The 19,347-nt window shown below is 40.1% G+C and overlaps 1 protein-coding gene across 5 annotated transcripts in view; it reads right to left on the bottom strand.

The window, feature by feature from the left end:
• The window catches only part of CEP112 (centrosomal protein 112), a 171,800-nt gene that overhangs the window by 92,715 nt on the left and 59,738 nt on the right, over positions 1-19,347 (bottom strand). For all 5 annotated transcript variants that reach the window (XR_008579771.1, XM_054846683.1, XM_054846680.1 and 2 more), the window contains 2 exons: positions 14,005-14,140; positions 10,609-10,716 (listed from right to left, as the gene is read on the bottom strand). Coding sequence is in view for 4 of the 5 variants with exons in the window: in XM_054846683.1 (XP_054702658.1) it covers positions 10,609-10,716; positions 14,005-14,140 (244 nt within the window). In the remaining variant the exon portion in view is untranslated. The remainder of the gene's footprint in view (positions 1-10,608; positions 10,717-14,004; positions 14,141-19,347) is intronic.

Genomic DNA, 19,347 nt, shown 5'->3' on the forward strand with positions numbered 1-19,347 from the left:
CTTACGCAAAGTTCTTTACGTCAGGTTTTTGCCCAAGGTTTGTGTACAAAACTGGTTCCTTTTCAGATGCCATCGGTGTCCTTTAGTGTGCCTAAGAATTCCTCCTCCCTAAAATAATTGTAAAGGCTTCGCCTGAATTATGGGAAAAAATGTTAATCAGGTCTGATTTATGAAAAACCACTAAAAAAGAAATCATGTCAACAAGAGCGGTCTTTTCATTCAAACATTTTCTTTTCTTAATGACTGGATTTTCAGCTGGTTGTGCCACGTACGGTCTGGGGTAAGACAGTTTGCTGTGGGGAACTCCAGTTATTTAGGTTTTACTTTTTTAACTGAAGACGAAGTTGCAGCAGGCAGGGAACGCGTGCCTGAAGGGGGCAAGGGACAGATCCTGCTTCTTCAATCAGTTACAGCACCAGCTTACCCAACCAAAGTAATTACAGTTTTATTTAGTAATCTCTTCGCTTACAGCATTTATATTATCGACGCCAAGGCTGTGAATTTAAGAGGTGGAAAGAGCTCAAAGGGACTGGTCCTTCTGCACGCAGGAGGGGCGTCCCCCCGGTCTGCTACGTGGAAAGAGAAAGGATGGCAGCGTGAGGGGAGCTGGTTCATAAAAGGCAGATTTGATGAAGGAAAAAAACCCTCGCCACTTAAAGCAAAGTATTCCCCAGGATGGTTTTGCTTTGCTTTTTAGAGATTTCTGCCGGGGAGCAGAGGTGGAAAAGCCAGGAGAGGAGAGAAGGGTGGGACCGAGAGCATTTGCTTCCCTCAAGTTCCAAGACCTAGAAAACCCATCTTGCCTAACGACTGTTAACAAGCTCCCCACATTTGTAACCAACAAAACGCGTGTTCCTGCCCAAACAACGTGAAGTGACTGGGTAGCTATTTGACCGCACTGGTGAACACCCACTGAACCTCCTGTTCTCCACAGAACTGCTGCCAAGCACTACGCTTCCTCTTCCACTCCTCCCTCTCTCATTCTTGTATCGTTGTTGGGGGGGGGGTTAAAGGAAAAAAAATATTAGTGTACACCAACAAAAGATAAAAAAACCCCCATGCTGTTTTTCAGCAAAAACAGGACTTCATCACAGGAAGCTGCATGAAAATTATATTAATTCTTCATAAATCAGTATGAATTCCATCTCTTCTTTGAGGTAGAGAGTGCCTTTATGAATGATATAACAAAACCACCTCCTCTAAAAATTGTATCGTGTTGAGATTTTTCCGCATCTACCCCTGGATGCTTAGCACTTCACCAGATCACATTAAAATGTCCGCTCACATCCAGTATGCAAGTGTCTAGAAGACAGTTTTAGGTGCTATACATCTCAGACAGACAAGCAACACAATATTCACAATGGGAATTAGGGGCGACACTGAAAAGATACATTCATTAAATAATAGTGTGCGCCCTATTACCATAATCAGATCGTATTCATTGTGGCTTAGATGTTTCCTCATCTTGCCTTCCCAAAGATGAAAATCTCTTGTTCTCTTCACTGCGCATCTGTTCCTATCTCCAGCCAGGGCCTGGACACTAAACCAGGCAGGACTGTCAGACCCCATATAACAGTGTTTCATGGTAAGAACAGCTATTACCCAGTAACACAAGTATTTAAAAATTATGATCTCCTTTTACATGAATTCTTCGTTTTTTCATTCTTTCCACGCCGCTATGGCAGAACCATATCCAAGGCAACAGCCAACAGCTGATTTACTAAGCCATCACCAGAATTACACCATTTATTTTTAAGTTTCTTACGAAAAAGCTAAAACCAGATTAATCCAAGAACTGTGACCACCTTTTGCTATTCGCTAGCATAAATACACAGATACCCGCAAACCGCCTAACAAACGTGGCGATGTAGATGATGCCCATCCTATGCAGGACACCGACAGCCACAGCCGCCGAGGAGCGATGGCCTTTAACGCGGACTTAACTGCGCCTAAACGTGGAGGTGCTTTAGAACAACCCGCTAAAACGAGAGACAACCTAATCAAGACTTAAAACCAAACCATGCTGCTGTTAGCGCTCGTTCAGTTTGCACATCTGAGGAACAAAGATCTACAGTAAATAGCCGGCTGATTGCAGAAGGTATTTTCAGAAGCCAAACACTTGCAATATAATCAACGTCAGCAAATACCTTTTTAAAGTCTCTACTATAGACAAGACCTTCTACTATCCAGTTTTTGCTTTTACATCACACACTAAGTTTAAGCTTTTCAATTTTAGAACAATTTCGACTTGTTCTCAAGAACAAGTATGCCTTTGAAATTCTTTTTATAGTCCCCAAAGGAGGGAAAGGAAATTAGTTAGCTCACTACCTCTTTGAAAAATGTAGCTGCTACAATAAATATTTGACACCAAAGTATGAAAATTCATGTAAATTTATGTCCACAATTCTAGAAATATTGTAAGTAACACCTATATAAAATATAGTTTTGCATGGCAGGATGATTTTATTAGCGCTATTTTGGCACGACTGAACTTCTGAGGGCTGGAGAAGCCACCAATAAGTTACACATGTCACGGCAAAGAACTGAACTAAACTCACTCCTACAGCATGCATATAGCGTGTCTGTTTTGCAGCAATTCTATCTCATAAGCATTTAAGAGTGTTTGTAAATCAGGTGTCTTCATTATCATTACTCTGCTCAAAACCAGCCCTAACCTCTGCCCAGCACAGCATACGACACGTGATCCATCCCCAAATTACAACTCTGGTAAAATCTAGCGTTTTCTGTCTCCTAAGCCTATAAATAAACATGCGTGTTTCATGAGGATATGGGGATTACCCATCTCTGCAAATACACTGCTTCTAAAAGTAATCTGATATAACAGGCTGGAGGATCGAGTATTAATCATGCTGGGCTCTGGCTTAGCATAACTTTGGGCAGAAAAGAGGAATCTTCTCTGCAAGGCGAGGGAGTACACCAGAACTACTTTGCAGCAGATACATTAAATGGATTTTAAAAGTACACATTTTTTTGAGATTTGGCTATAATTTAGAACACAAAGTACTCCCAAGATAAAAGGGCTGTAATGAGCCGAGGGCAAATGGGACGGCAAAAAAGACATCAGTGCAGAACCATGTATTACCACTGACGTAGCAAATGCATATAGGGTAATGTACATGCATAGCGAATGCATTTTACTTTCTATTTCATTGCAGGCAGCAATAATTTAATTGGCATGACTGTGTTTCCTGTTATACTTCACCTTATAATCAACCACTAATAACTGTATTTCAACTGCAAACTAAGAATTGCAAGAAATTCTCTAAAGGAGACAAGCTGGTCTATTGGCCAAACTGCAGTTTGATTTATGCTCCCCACTACAACACCACACCTGAGCGATATCACTATGTATATAAAATTATATACCTGATCCGTAAATTTTTACTTACAAAGGCCGGACAGAATTTTAATATTTTGAAAGTATGGGCAGCACAAACCCCACCTCAATCCTCCTATCTTCCCAATCTTCCTGCCATGAGCAAATTTGTTTTTAAATCACCAACATATTGGAAATGAAGTTGCAGCCCTGTGATTCAATCGCACTTGGCACTGTGATGAAGGTCAGGAGGTCCCGCTCCCCTCCCCAGCCCGCCTGCTCCAGGAAAGCCACTGCGGTCTGCAAAGAGAAATATTCCTTCAAACTAACGTACCCTGAGTCACTGCGAACGCCTGTTTGTAGCAGGCTCTGGCAGAGAATTTACTGTACATAGTCTTTGTTTAGGGATTCAGAGTTTATCCAAGGACCTTCTTTGAACATTGAGAACCGACTTCAGAGGCGTCCGCAGCCTGACTGGCTCTTTACTGCAGGCACCGGTTTCTGTTCCTGGAATCGCCTCCTCCCACAGTTGGTTCTGCTGGCTACACAGGGACCTCAGGCTTTTAACTCTGAATCACACGCAAGTTAGATGCCTGGAGGAGACAGTGTAAATACCCATCTGTCTGGTTAACAATTCTGTAAACAGCAACGGTACAGCGAGATTTCCACCCACTCTTTACTTGGAGGTTAAATTCATATTCTTTTCCCATTTGTGAGTTTTAGCCTTAAAGTGAAAAGTTGATGATTGAAGAAACTATTCCTCAGATATTCTGCGCAAATGGCATTCATCTCTGTGTTAGGATGGTTCAAAGAAAACATTTATGCATCCTAGATTAATTTATTAAATGAAATTTATGCAGCTTGTTGCTGATGACATGAAAAATTTAGAGCCTCTGCTAACGTGCTCATTTGGCCTTCATGCAAGCGCAGAGTGTATTTCAATTATCTTCGACTATAGACAAAGATGAGAGGAACAAAGCTTTTTACAAAGACTGCGTCCTTATAACTAAACCAGCATACTAAAAATGGATCGTGAATCCCTGAATGTAACCGGCGTGTTTAAAGTACAGCTACGAACTGCCTGGAACATTGGTCGGTCGGAGGAATACCCTATATTTCAAGCACATCCTTGTGAATGTTTTCTTCACTCAAGTGGGTAACAGAGCAGTCAAAAAGAAGTTAGAAGCAACAGAAAAGGAAGAATGAGGCCAGAAGAAAAGCTAGGACGTAAGCGCGGTGGCAGGAACTCTTAACTGAGAAAAGGCACAGGGACAAGGCAAGCTGCACGCTAAGCTTGCTGTCTCTCAGTGTGTCAGGCTGAGCGTCTCCGATGGCTTGAGCATGACACTGGAGTCGGGGTTTAAGGTGCGCATATGGCGATTGTGTCTTGCGATAGGACTGACAATGTTCATAGCAGCTCTGAAGACAAGACCACCAGCTGGAAGATCAATTGAGCTAGAAGTAATATGCCAAATAAACTCAACGCATCCAGAATAGAAGCGGCATTTCATCCTCCTCACTTCCTACCTCAGGAAGGCAGAGCGATCATGGTTGGAGCAGGAGGGAATAGGGAACGCTGGCTCCTGAGGAGCCAACTCACATTCAACGGACCCTTCAGCCCACACCACCCCTCTGACTGACCTTCTGCAGGACTTGCCTCTCCAGCCCTCCCGATCCACGGGACGAAATGACATTTCTCAGCCTAATAGCTCTAGGCTCCGTTGCACTGCCTTTGCACGGCCACTCACAAATTCCTTTCACGGACAGAACAGCTCCCTGAGAAGCATCCTTTCCAAGTCCCATCCCCAAGTCACAGCAGTTTTTTGGTTTAATGCTTAATCCCCCCTTTTTACTCTATTCCTTACCTATGCTGTATTTTCCCCTCTCTCATGAGGTCACAGCCTTCACACCACTCTTTCATACACAAACTGTTCTGGCTCATGGAAATTTTCAGTGAGACTCTTCAGAACATTTAGCTGCTGAACTCTTGAACATCTGAATTAATCAATGTTTACTACCTAAATACATTTGAGTAGATCTTCAAGGGAAAAACATAAAAACGCACCCAGGCCAAAAATAGCCTACCTTCAGATAAAAACACATCCAGGTCAAAAATACCCTACCTCCAGCGTTTCAAGGAATTATTGCTACAATTTTAAGCAAAAGCAAAACATCATCATCACAGCCTTGATCATCCAAACACTGCTGAAATCTCTTGGCACAAACTTAAACAGCTAAAAATTAGCAAGGGAGATGCCCAACCATTAAATGTTAAACTAAATAACACTTTAGAATATTTTTAAGCAACTGAGCATGAGACTGTGCTTGGAACCTTAATATTAGATGGCACTGCTAGCACTGAATAAGATGCTTGTTCTTAAATATGTACGTTTATGTATAAAAACAATGGTTGCAATTATAAAATTCGTATTTCACCTCAGAGAACTTCACTCCTTTCTTTAAATTAACCTCACTAGAAAGTTAGACATACAGAAAGATCTAAAGAATATTCTTCCTCTTTTCTTAATAATATTTCCCACTGCTCCAGCACACTGTGAAATAAGAACAATTTCCCAGCACTACCTCAGATACTTGTCCTTGCTGCTTTTTGCACTTTTAACCAGCTGATTCTGCACTTCTCTCCCTCTCTCTCTCTAACATAAAAGGCATATTTAAGCTCAACCACACCTTTGTCTTGCTCCCTACTTAAAAGTCGGTATTTTGTTAAATACCCAGTAAAACATTTCTGAAGGTGTACTGTTTGTTTCCTACTATTTGGCTAAATAGGACAAGACAACAACTCTCATTATTCCTTCACGAGTTTTACAGAAGTCAGAACCCAGCAATAAATGGCCCAAGAAAGAATTTCCTGATACGGGGAGACTCTTCGGCTATCACATAACAACTTTCCACTTCGCTATGGAAACATGAATAATTATTATTTTAAAATAGAATAAACACGGTTAAAGAGAAGATGAACCAAAACAAAAGGTTTATTTATACACTCAGGTTGGCATCTAATCTCAGGAAGTATGTCCAGAACTCAGCAAGTGACACCATCCTGCTATCACAATAATTCACCAGCTTTTTCATAGCACATTCTCCCTGCTAGGAAAATGAAATTTCACAGACTTTGGCTCTCTTACTAATCTTGCCTCTCCATTTTTTCACACTCAGTCATAGCACTTCAGCAACCATTTATAGAAAAGAAGCATGTGTAACAGTGATGATAGTGATCTATTATTGTTTGGGTTTTGGTTTTTTTTTTAAAGGATAAGCTAATGCCATTTAAACATTAAGATCTCCAAAAGTTCACTGGAAGTGTTCCATTCGTGACAATTTACGACAGTCTGCTTGAAACGAAGGTGAGTACGTACTGGACTCTGCTGCGAACCGTCCCTGCGTGGCCGCTCTCAGAAATTGCCCAACCAGCATAGATACGAGGGGAAAAAAAAAGTGAATTCATTAACTTTTTGGTCAAATTTGCCTGCCTCAAATCCATTACTGAAAAGTTTCGGCGCGTGCTCTTACAAACATTTGCGCTTGTGGAAAATGATTTCAGCAGAAACGCTTCCCAGGTATTTTGAGCTAAACTGAGGATGTAATTAGAAAGTAGAAAGAAAAAAAAAAAGAAAACAAGGAAAAAAAAGGGAGGGGGTGCAAAAAACCCAAACAACCTTTTTTCCTGTGCTGACGGTGCCATAAAGCCCGAGTATAGATACTGCAACCATTTCAAAGGCAGGAAAGGCTGAGGCCTTCGCTGTGGTGTCCACTGGCTTTGAAGTGCCGCGAGCAGCTGCTCCCAGCAGATAGGAACTGTGGTGCTGCTGGAGTTATTTTCTTCTTCAAAATATACTTTCAAATCTAACAGCTGCAAGTAGAACAAAGTTGAGCTAAAGTATATTTAAAGAAAAAAAAAAAGCCACCAGTTTCTCTCTACAAGTGTTCTCAGTGGATACTTCAAAAGAAAGTGGCGCTGAATCTGATGAAGTTGGAACCAGCAGCGACACGTGACAGCTGAAATCAAATACTGCAAGATCCAAAATTTCTTCCTTGCTTTATTAATGGATTCAAACGCATTTGAAAAGTTAACAAAATATTAGCAGCCATTGTTTTGTACAGGCTTTTCCTAATTCTTTTTCAAGGAAAATAATAATTTAAAAAAATCAATATATATCAGGTTATTTATTGATGTAAATATAAGAGAAATACCAATATATAACATATCGATACGTCTAATCTGCAGGCAGAGCAGTCTTTCAGCCCCACAACCAACAGTCCATATTCCCACCCGTAATCTCTTTGAAATCAAAATTCAAGGAGAGTCCTGCGAAGCACAGACAATCATTCACATAAAGCAGAGAGGTAAAACCACAGCTCTCAAGCTCCTACGCTTCCAAGATGTTTCTCAGGTTGGAGAACTGGATAACACATCAATTCATTTGGTTCTTCATTACCAACTTGATTAAATTTATGGGCAACTGAATTGTCCAGCGTGCTGTTAGTGCTACCTCTGCCACTCACCATGCGACCTACGCCAAATATATCTGAAGGCCAATTTTCCTTCCCTTTGTGTACAAATTCCGCTTGACAATTAGATTCAGACACTCGAGGCAGAACATCTCAAAGCAATTACCACGTTTCTCAGGTAGCTGAAGTATCCGCTTTTTGGTTGGGCGTCTATTTCCCACCTGGAAGTCTGCTAGAGGCCTGCTGAAATGCGCCACCAATTCTAATTTACTGCTCAGTTTAAAATCAGTCTATTCCTCCCCAAGTAACAACCAGAGAAATACGCACTAAAACAAGGCAAGGAAAAGTCTGCTTTAAAAATGGTTTAGAAGTTCGGAGGCATAAATAGAGAGTAATACAGAGAAACAGAAGTTGGGACTGAAAGGAAATTTTAAGAGGAAGAACTGAGCTCATACCGCCCTGCGGCCGGGCTGAAGGAGCTTTGTTCTGCAGAAATGACAGTACAAAAAGAACGCCGTTTCCAATGATAACCCATTGCAATCTGCAGGAAGGGTCACATATTTTTCATGTTCACGAGCTTTCAAAGAACATTCCAAATGAAGTATGAAGAGAAATAAATTTTAACAAAGGGCCTAAACAGGATTCCTCTGAAAATTCTTCTGAGGCTCTCATTGTTTAGCTGTTTAGTGCTAAAACGCTTTCCTTGGGTTTCAGTGATGTTTCATAAAGTCTAGCTGTTCTTTCTTACAGCAAAAAGTAGTTATCCTAAATAAAATAAAAGCGACGCAGTAAACATCTCCTCTTGGTGGAAAATGCTTTCCCTGATGTTCACCACAGTATCAACATTGTTAAAGAATACCAATGTAAAAAGATTCACCAAAAAACTTTTAAGTATCACATTCATTTCTTGGGGGTTTGGGGTTTTTTTTTCATCCAGCCTCCAGAAGGTCTGAATGTAATAAGCAGGAAGATACAAGAAAACAAAAAATAAACCATGGCACTATTAGGTATCATCGTTTTCCTTTAGTGTGCAAAACGAGCAGATTATTTGGCAGAAGATTGTATCTGTGGCTTGGTAGCTCTTGCTCTGTATGCTGAAAGCAAAAAAAAATATCATTTGTTGGTAGGAATAGGATTGTCATAACATCTGATGAACTGCAGATTAGTACTTATCTCTGTGGATCATGTTCCTGAACCTGGGAACAAAATCTTTAAATAAATGCTTACTTTGGACTTTAAAGATGCACCACAAATTATGAGAACTGTAAAGAAAATAGTGAACCAACCATACCACTAAAATGATGTGCATATAAGATTCCATAAAAAAAAAATTCACCTTAAGGCACAACTAACCCCAACACTTCCCATCGTCCTCCCTTCAGTACATCCTTTAATTGAAACGTCAAACTGCCTCACCTTTAATGCAAGCAATTATTGCAATGGCTTTCACCTGAATAAATAATTTGAAGAAAATCTATTGTCATGATTACACAGTAGTTCATTTCTAGCCTTTATTCCATAGATAATACTAAATCACACCAGAGAGGTAGAATTCTTACTCTTCCTTCGGCAAATGAGGTCATCTGCAAGACAAAACCCATGAAACAAAACCCCCCAATATCTCTGCAACCTGGACTATCCCTGAATCATTAAATACAAGAATCATATATAATATCACCCAGTAAAATAAAACACCTGTGGAGAAATCTCTCACTATTACACAGACAGCTTCTCACCCTTCGTCAGGTGACAACCCAATTAGGAACGTGGACAATTCTGAGTGAGGATAAGGAAAACACTTTGATCTGAGCCAACAAACTCTCTTCTATTCAAACCTAAACCTTGAGAGCCATGCACAACACACACGATTGTTCCTGCCAAGCACAGGCAAAGGTCTCTCTCAACACCTACTAAAGTGATCCCATTCCTTAATTACTTGAAAAAGTCCCTTCCAGAGGGACCAGAGCAGGTCTCGTACCACAAGCCAACGGCAGTATTTCATCATCTCACCGGCACAGAAGACAAACAGAAATGAAACCGCATTTCCCAAGTGGCAATGTAAACTTATATCCACGCAAAAACATTGATAAGAGAGAACTTTAAGCTTATGGACTAACCGTATCATTGCTATAAAGTAATAAAAAAATATTTGTAATCCTTTAACAAGTGTTACCAAACAAACACCACTATTTCATGACAAAGTACCACCTTACGCAAGTGTTCGATGGGCCGTTTCAGCTGCGTAGCTCTCAAGCCTATATCACGCAATAATTTGTCTGCTTCTATTTCTGTTTTTTCCCTTTACACTTTGCAACACTACTGAATTCAAGTTTCTTGTCTCCACCCAAATGTTTCCTGAATATTTCCCAACCCTGAAATTACATTACAATAAAGAAAATCACTATCAGTGGGCCAAAACAAGCATTCATATGAACACTCCCCACGTAAAAATGATAAAATGAATAAAATGCTGTTTCTTGACAAGAAGAAAAACAGATAACACATTAAATAATTTCATCTGGCCATTATGAAAATAGGTGTTGCCACCTGTGAGCCTGGGAAACAATTTAAAAGAGCCAGAGGTACAAAGGATTGCAATGAGGAAACAAAAATATTTTCTTTGTAGACTCTTCCCCCTCCCTCCCCCACTGCATAAACTCTGCGTACCTATAAATTTTGTCTTTATGCAAAGACCAGCAATGCACAGTGAGAAGAGGATTAAGCCTGCCACGGGAACTGACCTACATCAGCAGGAAAAGATGTCCCTCCTCCCCTCCACCCGAAGGAGCACACCGACTGACCTGTTGCTCGTATCTTTGCTTGAGCTCTTCCAACTGCCAGGAGAATTCTTTGGATTGCTTTTCCCGGAGCGATTTTGATCTGCTTAGATCTGCTTCAACCTTTTCCATCTACATAGTAAAAGAAAGGGAATATTTAATTTTTTTTTAAAAAGGCATAGCTTGAAACGTCCTGACGTTTCTACAGTTGTTTGCAAGCCATCAAAGACACAAATGTAACTTGCTGAGAAAGATAAGAATATTATTTGTATGGAGTGAAAATTAATATTCAGTGAATACTGGATTATTACTTAAGGACATAGTGATCACCTACACCATGCCACTCCCCAATTACAAAGTATTGGCTCAATTCTTCACTTGACAGTGACGAATATCCCATCAAAATTAAGTGAATATTTTTTCTAGACATATTTAAGACTCAAATATATTCCACTTAAAAATATATTGCCTGTGGAAATTCAAGGGAAATCATGTGTGAGTCAGTGCACAAACTGCACATTTAAAGTAAGTTTACATTAAATCAGTAAAATAACTTAAAAGAGAATTATTTGGCTGCAAGTAAAGTTCTCTGAAGATAGTCATCGCCTATGAATAATGAGTCTCACAGATTCCAGCACACAGCATCAAGGAAGCAATTTCATAACCCAATTAACAAAGGCTTTTGTATCAAAAGCACAACTGTTAGCTGTACATCAGGCATGTTTCCAGGGGAATATATATATATATATATATATATGCACACATGGTGCAATGCTGCAGCACATACTCATCAATTACTTTTCGATCTAGGTCCCAACACAAGCAGTGAGTAAACCGTCTCCCTAAAAAAGACAGAGGAGGGGTGTAGCTGTCGGGAGGACCAGCGCTGCCACAAGCCCATCTGCTGTACGAAAAGAAGAAACGCATGAATTCCTGAACCAGAAGCCAAAATCCTGTTTGGCCTGAGGGAGTGCTCCGTCCTCAACAGATGTCTTTGCCAATCGGCCCGGACATCACTTCTAAGCCAGGGAACGAGAGAAAGGCAGTACTCGGAGTGGGAAAAGCATTTTATTGGAACATACTGCAGCAAGAGAGGAAGACATAGGACTAGGAATAGCTGGCCAGATAGAAAGTGGAAAAATGGAATAGAAAGGAACAAGTTATCCTTCCAGTAGTTCTTGAACCTCACTGCTACTACCTGCTATTAAGAAAGGGGCTTTCAATTAATATTTTCAGAATAATTTCCTCCGCCTCCAAACTTACTCAAACTGCATGTCCATAGCCATATTTTACTCAGCTCCATAAAAAATAGAAAAATAAGAGATCTTGTTACTCTATTAAAGGATATTTATTTTTAAGAGAATGAAAACATTCTAAAAAATGAAATAGTAAAAACATAGGCGAAAATGCTGTAACTCTGCTGACACTTGTGCTTTAATCATAAGGTCAAATTCATATATTTCCTACAAGCGCAATGAGGGCTCTCAATCTTTATCTGCCAAACCCAAGAAGCACTAAAGTACCATGACAGTCTATGTATTGTTTCTCTTTTTGCTAGTTGCTATTAGAAAAAACGCAGATCTTACAGTTAAAAAAGTACCACTCGCCCATCAATGGGCATCAGGTGACTCAATAATCACAAGCTCGACAGAATAGGAAGCAGATGGCAAAAAATATCATGGAGCCAAACTAATGAATCAAATATTGATTACAAGAACTGAAAATGCCAGACCCCATGCTACTTATCTTCATAATTAACTCTACCACACACCAAAAATGATTTTAGGAGCCCACTATTTCTGGTGCAGTTAGAAGTACAGTGTTGCTACAGCTACTACAGTTTTTGCTTTATAAGCAATACATTCCACCTACCCACAAAAAAAATAAAGAGTTTTCCAATACATTACAATCTAACAGGTGATTTATCCAAAGAGTACGTCTGCACAGAAGAATGAGAAAGCACAAAGATATGAAGACAGCTTCAGTAGTGTTTCTTTCATGTATTTCCTTGAGCCTTGGTTCCTGTAGAATAGTACTGCTCAATTGTACAATATCATTTACTTTTTCCTATATTTTAGCATGCAAGTAGGGACAGAATAACCCCATGGCTGATTCTTGGAGTACAGCAAAATTTATTTTCAAAATTTCCCAGAACACAGCAATATTCTAAAAGAAATTTGCGGCAATTTTAAAATTAAAACTCGCATTAATTTTTCCAAATTCTTTTGCAAATTTTTATTTTGTATTGGTTTTGTTTCCTGGGTTGTTTTGGTTTTTTTTTTAAGTGAATGAAACTTATTAGTCTTTCTAGAATTAGACTACCTCCTTTTTGAAGCAGAACTGAAATATTATTTTAAGTCATCATGAAGAAGTTGGATGAGAGTCTGACGACATGGAAAAAGTTGGGTTAAAATTGTAGGATTTGTCTTATTGCCCTCATGGGTCTAGTTTGTAGAAGAAATGCTGCTTTTATGAGTTTGCTCTTGCTTAATTTTCAAATTCTATTATTTGCTGTCTGCAGAGGTCTTAAAAATATCAGCAATGCCTTACTTCATTTCTCCCTTTTGCTGAAGATTTTCCAAAAAAAAACCCCAAAAACTTAATGAGAACAACAAAAAAAGAATTTGTTAAATTATAAGCCAGCATCCTTAGAAATCCATTACAGTGTCAGACTGCAGCATCCTACTGTCAACAGCGAGGTTTGGTTATCATATGTGAGGTTGGAAAACTGAGTATGTGGGCAGGTAGAATTACAAGCTCGAGTTATGTACTGAGGTTTCGACCACATGAGCAAGTTAAGGAACTATTGCCTTCTCTTCCCTTCTCTTTGATCACCTGTCACTTGGTCCTTATTTTACTCACCGTGCTGCATTTGTAAATCCCAGGGACAATGGTTTAACTATTGTTTGCTCCATAAGGAATTTAAGACGCTAAAATCTTTTTACATAAGTTCCTGCTACTAATTTTCAGGGACAGAAAAACGGATTTTTCTGTCCTCTGCCCATGACTGCTGGCAGCCACCGTGGCTCTGCCCCGTTTAGGCTCAAACTGATTACAAGACCTCATTAACGGAAGACAGAGTTGTTCCGAAAAAGAGTAGGAAGAGGCATGCATTTAAGTGGAAAATTACAAACGCTGTTCCATAGCGGTGTATAAACTAACACTTTATACTCTCAGTCCGGAAAAATCCCTAATCAGTATCACAACCGCAGCTATCTTTATAACAATGACAATTCTGGCTTTGTTAGAAAGATGAAACAGCTGCTACCATCCCTTTTAGACTTGCTAGCAAAGACACTACATTGTGGAAGATTTTGATGTAGCACTCTCAAGTGAAGCATGTTTCTGGCATTATAAGATCAGAATATGCTATCCTACTGAGACAGAGTTTCAGAAAGGCTGGCATTGTGACCTTCTCACCTGCTGTTTCATTTCAGCATAGACTTTTTCTGAGTTCAGCTCCACCTGCCGCTTAAACTCCTCCAGGGCAGCATCTGCCTGCTGGGCCTGCAGCCTCTGTACCTCTGTCACCCGAGTCAGCTGCTCCTCCTTCTCCCTAGAAAGTCACAGAAAATTTTCAGAGTTCAAGTATCAAATAAAAGAACAAGTGTGCTAGTGTAAAAGAGAGGCCTTTAACCCTATCAGTTTAAAATAGTATTCAGATTTCAATTTCCTGTCCCAGCTTCTGCCAAACTTCCCTTAGCAATACTTTGAAGAAGGGAAGAGAAGGCTAGAGTTATTTTCGCTTTCTCTCATTGAATTTCGCACACCTAAACACGGCATTCACGGCTTACGACGACACCTCCATATTCAACTACCCACTGTGGAACCTCTTTTTTTTATCTCACCTTTAAAAGTATATTGCCCCTCCAATATTTAAGGGAATTCCTTTTAGCATGATCGCCTTCTCCCATTAAAAACAAACACAAAAAATTATCCTGGTGCCATCTTTACTCAGACAAGATGTAGGATTATTCACTGCTTGACATATATCAAAATGCAAAGCAGGGTAACGCGCGACATATGGTACCTTCTTAATCTATTAGAAACCCATAATGCTGTAATATCTATTCAGCCTTTAAAGTAATGACAGATGTTAAATCTTTATGCAAAGATATTTCGTATTAACAGCCTATGCTATTTGACATATTAAAGTTGATACACATATAGAAATTGGTTTGGGTTTCTTAAGACACCATAGTCTATCGATAGTAATGCATGTATAGTTTTATGTACATAGATGTGCACATATATACACATACCTAAAAATAGACACATCCACCATATTGGCACACCACAGACAAAAATACCTGATAACCTCTAAGTATTTGAGAAATTTTGACGTGATTCTTCACGTAGAAGACAATCAGGCGGCATTGTTAACTTTCTAGTAGGGGTTTCTATTACCGCAGGTCAGCGGAGTTGCCTGATTGTGTGTTAAAACACAGGGGAACGCAACGGAGGTATCAATGGACAAAGCTGGCTCCGCCGGTGGTTTGTAACAGAAGACGCATTCAAACAGACCTGTGGTTGACATTTTCATTTTACAGGCAGAGGAAGTACCTCATGATAAATTTCCCATTTTGACAGAAATTATTTCCATATAAAACAAAGAATCTGACACATAAGAGACGGAAAAGACCAGCTAATTCATCTAGTCTGTCACCTTGCCAGCACCGAACTAGCTATTACAGCACCGAGCAAGGCTTTTGTAAAGGTCAGGAACTGCCAATCCCAAAGTTACAGCATTCACATCCTCTTCTGCGGTTTTCATACCAGACTTTGACAATGGGACAAAGAACATAATCCTACATCTTCACAAAGTGCCCGTTTGCAGTGTAGGAGAGCAGGGTAATTCCATTAGCAAAGAGATCAAAGAAATGCCACCAGCCCTAAGTATATGACTGTTTACTTTTATAGTTTTTTTCATTATGCATATTTAGAAAAGAATATTTGATTTTGGTACCTTCGTCACAGCTGGTGGAATAACTGAGACATAAGGACGCTGCTGTTTTCCTTTCTTACCCAGCAGAAACTGGAGCTAAACAGAACAAAATCCTGTATCGCATTTTTGGCGATGATTGTTTAGTGTTTTCAGCTTTGTGTTCATAGAGGAGCATGTGCAAATTTTCTTCAAATTTGCTAGAGAGCTATGCTGTAACCTAAAGCTATGCTTTATTTCTACTGTCACAGCAATTCTATTTTCTAAACTCCTTTGAAGGGGAAGCATATCTATATTAATCTAAGTTACCATATTCTCCATTCACTTACAAGACAATAAAAATTACACAGAAAACAAAAAACCAACACCAAAAATAAAGATTTTTTTCCCCCTGTCTAAATTCAACTGGCAAAAAGATCATTTAGGATTTAAATTTCTACTACAGAGGATGCAAAAGATCAAAAATTGCAAGTACAAAAATCCTCAGACATTTCTCAGAACGGGCACAGCAGTGACGCCTCCAGAGCTAAAAGCGATATGAACTGTCTGAGGAGTTAGTTACGCATCGGCTCCAGCTGCAAAGGCATTTGGCTCGCTTATCCCCCTGAAACCCAGGTACCAGGGAGCTGCTGAATATAAAAATTTTTAAGTTAATAGCTGTCTGATATGGAATTATGGGTGAGCACGTCATTCCCCCCTCCCAGAGCAAAACCTACCAGCAGCGCACAGGAAAGAGCACGGAAGAGGATGAACTATCCCCCGAGACCCGCGCACAGCTCAGCACCCTGGAAGAGAAGGTGGGACGGGGCAGCGGCGCGGTTCACCGGCAGAGCACTACCCACACGTCACCTTGGAGGAAACACCGAGAGGGGAAAACCTCAACGTCTCCTCCCAAAGATCCTGAATTCAGTTATGGGCACTGGGTAACAAATCTCCCTCCCCATAAAATACATCCAATACTTCCAATGCACGCTGGAAACAAAACCAAAAACCAAAGCTTGTTCAAACATATCCACATTGATAAGTGTCAAGAGACACTGGAACAACATTTTTGGTCCCGTCAGATGGAAATAGAACAAATCTAAATGTAAAAGGGCAAAACGTCAGTCTTTGTGCTGCTAGTGAGCTTCCAAATTTATGCATCTTCTTCCTGAGGAATGTATTTTTATTTTCAAATATTATGATGTAAACTTTTAGGAATCTGGTTTTATGCACCTTCCTTTCTTTTATGTACTTAAGCTCATGAATAGATGCAACATTTCATTATAAACCAGGAATAAAACTTCAGTTTTTAAGGATGCGGGAGCTAGCGCTCTCTACTTTCTGCGCAGTTCAGATTTGTACAGAAGCTTAGAAACCACGTACAACAATGGACCACGGTTCACAAATATAAGAAAAGCTTTACTTTTTTTTTCCCAAGACACTGAGCAATGTGCCTTGCATTGAAGCACTAAAATATTCACTTTGAAGATTATTTTCTTCAGTTGCACTAGTTGTGGGGCCAAATACAATACAATTACATCACTTCAATCCCCTAAAGCTGAGCCAGCTTGAATATAAAAATAGGGTGAATTTACTCTTTGGCCCCAATTTAAAAAGCAGCAAATTCCTCTTGTTTCAGTGTATAAAGAATATGGCAACAGAATTAGCAATCTTACACAGCACAAACCATCTCAGTGAAAGCGGACTGGGAAGTCCAGAACTGCAATTTCAGAAGGCAGCACTCTGAAGTGGACTGATAAATGGAAAATACAAACATCTTACTTCCTCTTCATGCTGAATCATAAATATTTTCTTCGCTTCATAAAACGTCTTCCAAGAGGTAACAACTAAGCACGGTAAGACATTACAGCACAGCAAGTCAAGTTAATGAAACACAGGGCGATCCAGCGACTTACATGGGAGGTTAAATAAACTCGGGATGTCCCAGCAAACGTAGAATGAACCAGCATCGTCACTCGCAGGGTTCTCACCAACCCCTGTACGGAAAAGAGCTCACCAACAGCAAACAACACCAGGACACGCACCTGCCTCGTTCACAGCCTCTTCAACAAATTCAAACATTTCAGAGGGCACGTAAGCACACACGTGTACACAATGTGTACCTCCACAAGCTACAGGTGGACAACTTCTGTGGACAGGGAGTCTGACATCCCATAGCAAATCTGCACACAAGCGCATAGTTTAGAGAGCTTTTCGGGGATATGAAAAATAACTAGATTGTGAAACTCCTGATGTTTTCTTATAAAGATTATACCAGGCTTTAATTCACAAATATGCAAATTCTTTGCCAGGTTTCCAAATACTGCTGGCAGCAGTGAAAACCCACTCGTGTCCAAGCAGACCACTGTCTCCTGAGTTTAGTGGAGCACAAAAACAGAGCGAGGAATTTCTATGGTAAGGATACATTTTGCCACTGAACAAGCTCTTGAAACTTAGACTCTGAAGGACTCCACGAGAGGGAGAGGCTTCATCTCCTAAGTCTAAGTCTATCACAGGTTACTATGACTCTGGGTTTATGCCTGCAGATAAAAATGAATCTTGCTTCGCAAGGCTGAGGTATGGGAAAAGCAGAGCAATGGCTGAGCCTCCTGCCCCACCGATGAAGCAGAGATCTTCAAATGGTGATCTGCTCAGCAAGGCCAGGCTCTCCTCCTCCTCATTACCCTGATGATCCAGCATGACATATATGTGCTGATCCTATGTATTTAGATTGGCTGTCCTTACACGCGTCTTTGCCTGTTCCTTCCTCTCCTCCCCAAACATTAATACCTCTGAAGGAAAAATGCTTCACTGCCCAAACTGCAAACTCTTCGCTTGCTGGAAGGCAGGTGAAGAAGGATATCGCTGGGCTTGTTTCTAAAATGCTTCCCTTTTTATTTGTTGACAAGAAATAAAAAATTGACTCTTTTACTAATCTGTGTTGAAACAAAATCAGTTATCACCATTCATATAGCCCATTTAGATTTAAAAAAAACAATATAAACACATGTTCCCAAAGGAGAAGACAACTCACTGGACAACATAATACCCAGCATACTGAGTGGCCAAAACCATAACTTTCACCAAAATATACAAAATCTTTCCATGCAAAAGCAAAATTCAGGAAATTTACCTTAGTATTTTTTGTGTATAAGCTACAGACACATGAGCACCCATCCAGTATACGGATGTGTACATAATATTTTGTATCCAGAAGTGTAAGTGAACCCACGATCCTGGTCCTGAGCTCAGAGGACTCCACAGGAATGCAGCGGTTTATCGATTTATAGCCAAATGCAAGATCCACGACGCCACTTTTTAGCTGGGTGCAGTAACCATTAAAAAAGCCACTCCAGGCAACAGCCCCTCTAATTTCATTTCTAGAACACGGACTTTTTCAACTACACAATGTCTTAAGGTCTGAAGTACCATCTATTTGTAGAAAGAAGGGGTTACTGGTTTAGTTTATCGCTACAGAAAAATGCTTCAGTAGTAACACCAATGCTCTGAAACACACAGAAAACAACTTTACTTTTCCTGCTCTAGTAGTTTCAACAAATACTGAGAGTGAAGTAACAGCTTTCTGTGTAAATTTGGCGTAACTGCACCCATCTTAGCTGCGGTCGGAGTATCGCGCTGTAGGGGCCGTTATTACCAGCAAACGAGGAGCAACGAAGGCTCTCCTACAACGCGAGCGCCCAAACATATGGAATATGTGCAGAACACTTCTTTTTGGTGTGGAGAGGAAGAAAGACAGTGTGAAGTCATTCAAGCGGAATGATAACTAAACCAAAGCCAGATCAAAGGAACGAAGAAGAAAGACTGAAATGTGAAACTGA

The sequence above is a fragment of the Grus americana genome, chromosome 18 (assembly GCF_028858705.1).
Source record: "Grus americana isolate bGruAme1 chromosome 18, bGruAme1.mat, whole genome shotgun sequence".
In the NCBI taxonomy this organism is placed as follows: domain Eukaryota; kingdom Metazoa; phylum Chordata; class Aves; order Gruiformes; family Gruidae; genus Grus; species Grus americana.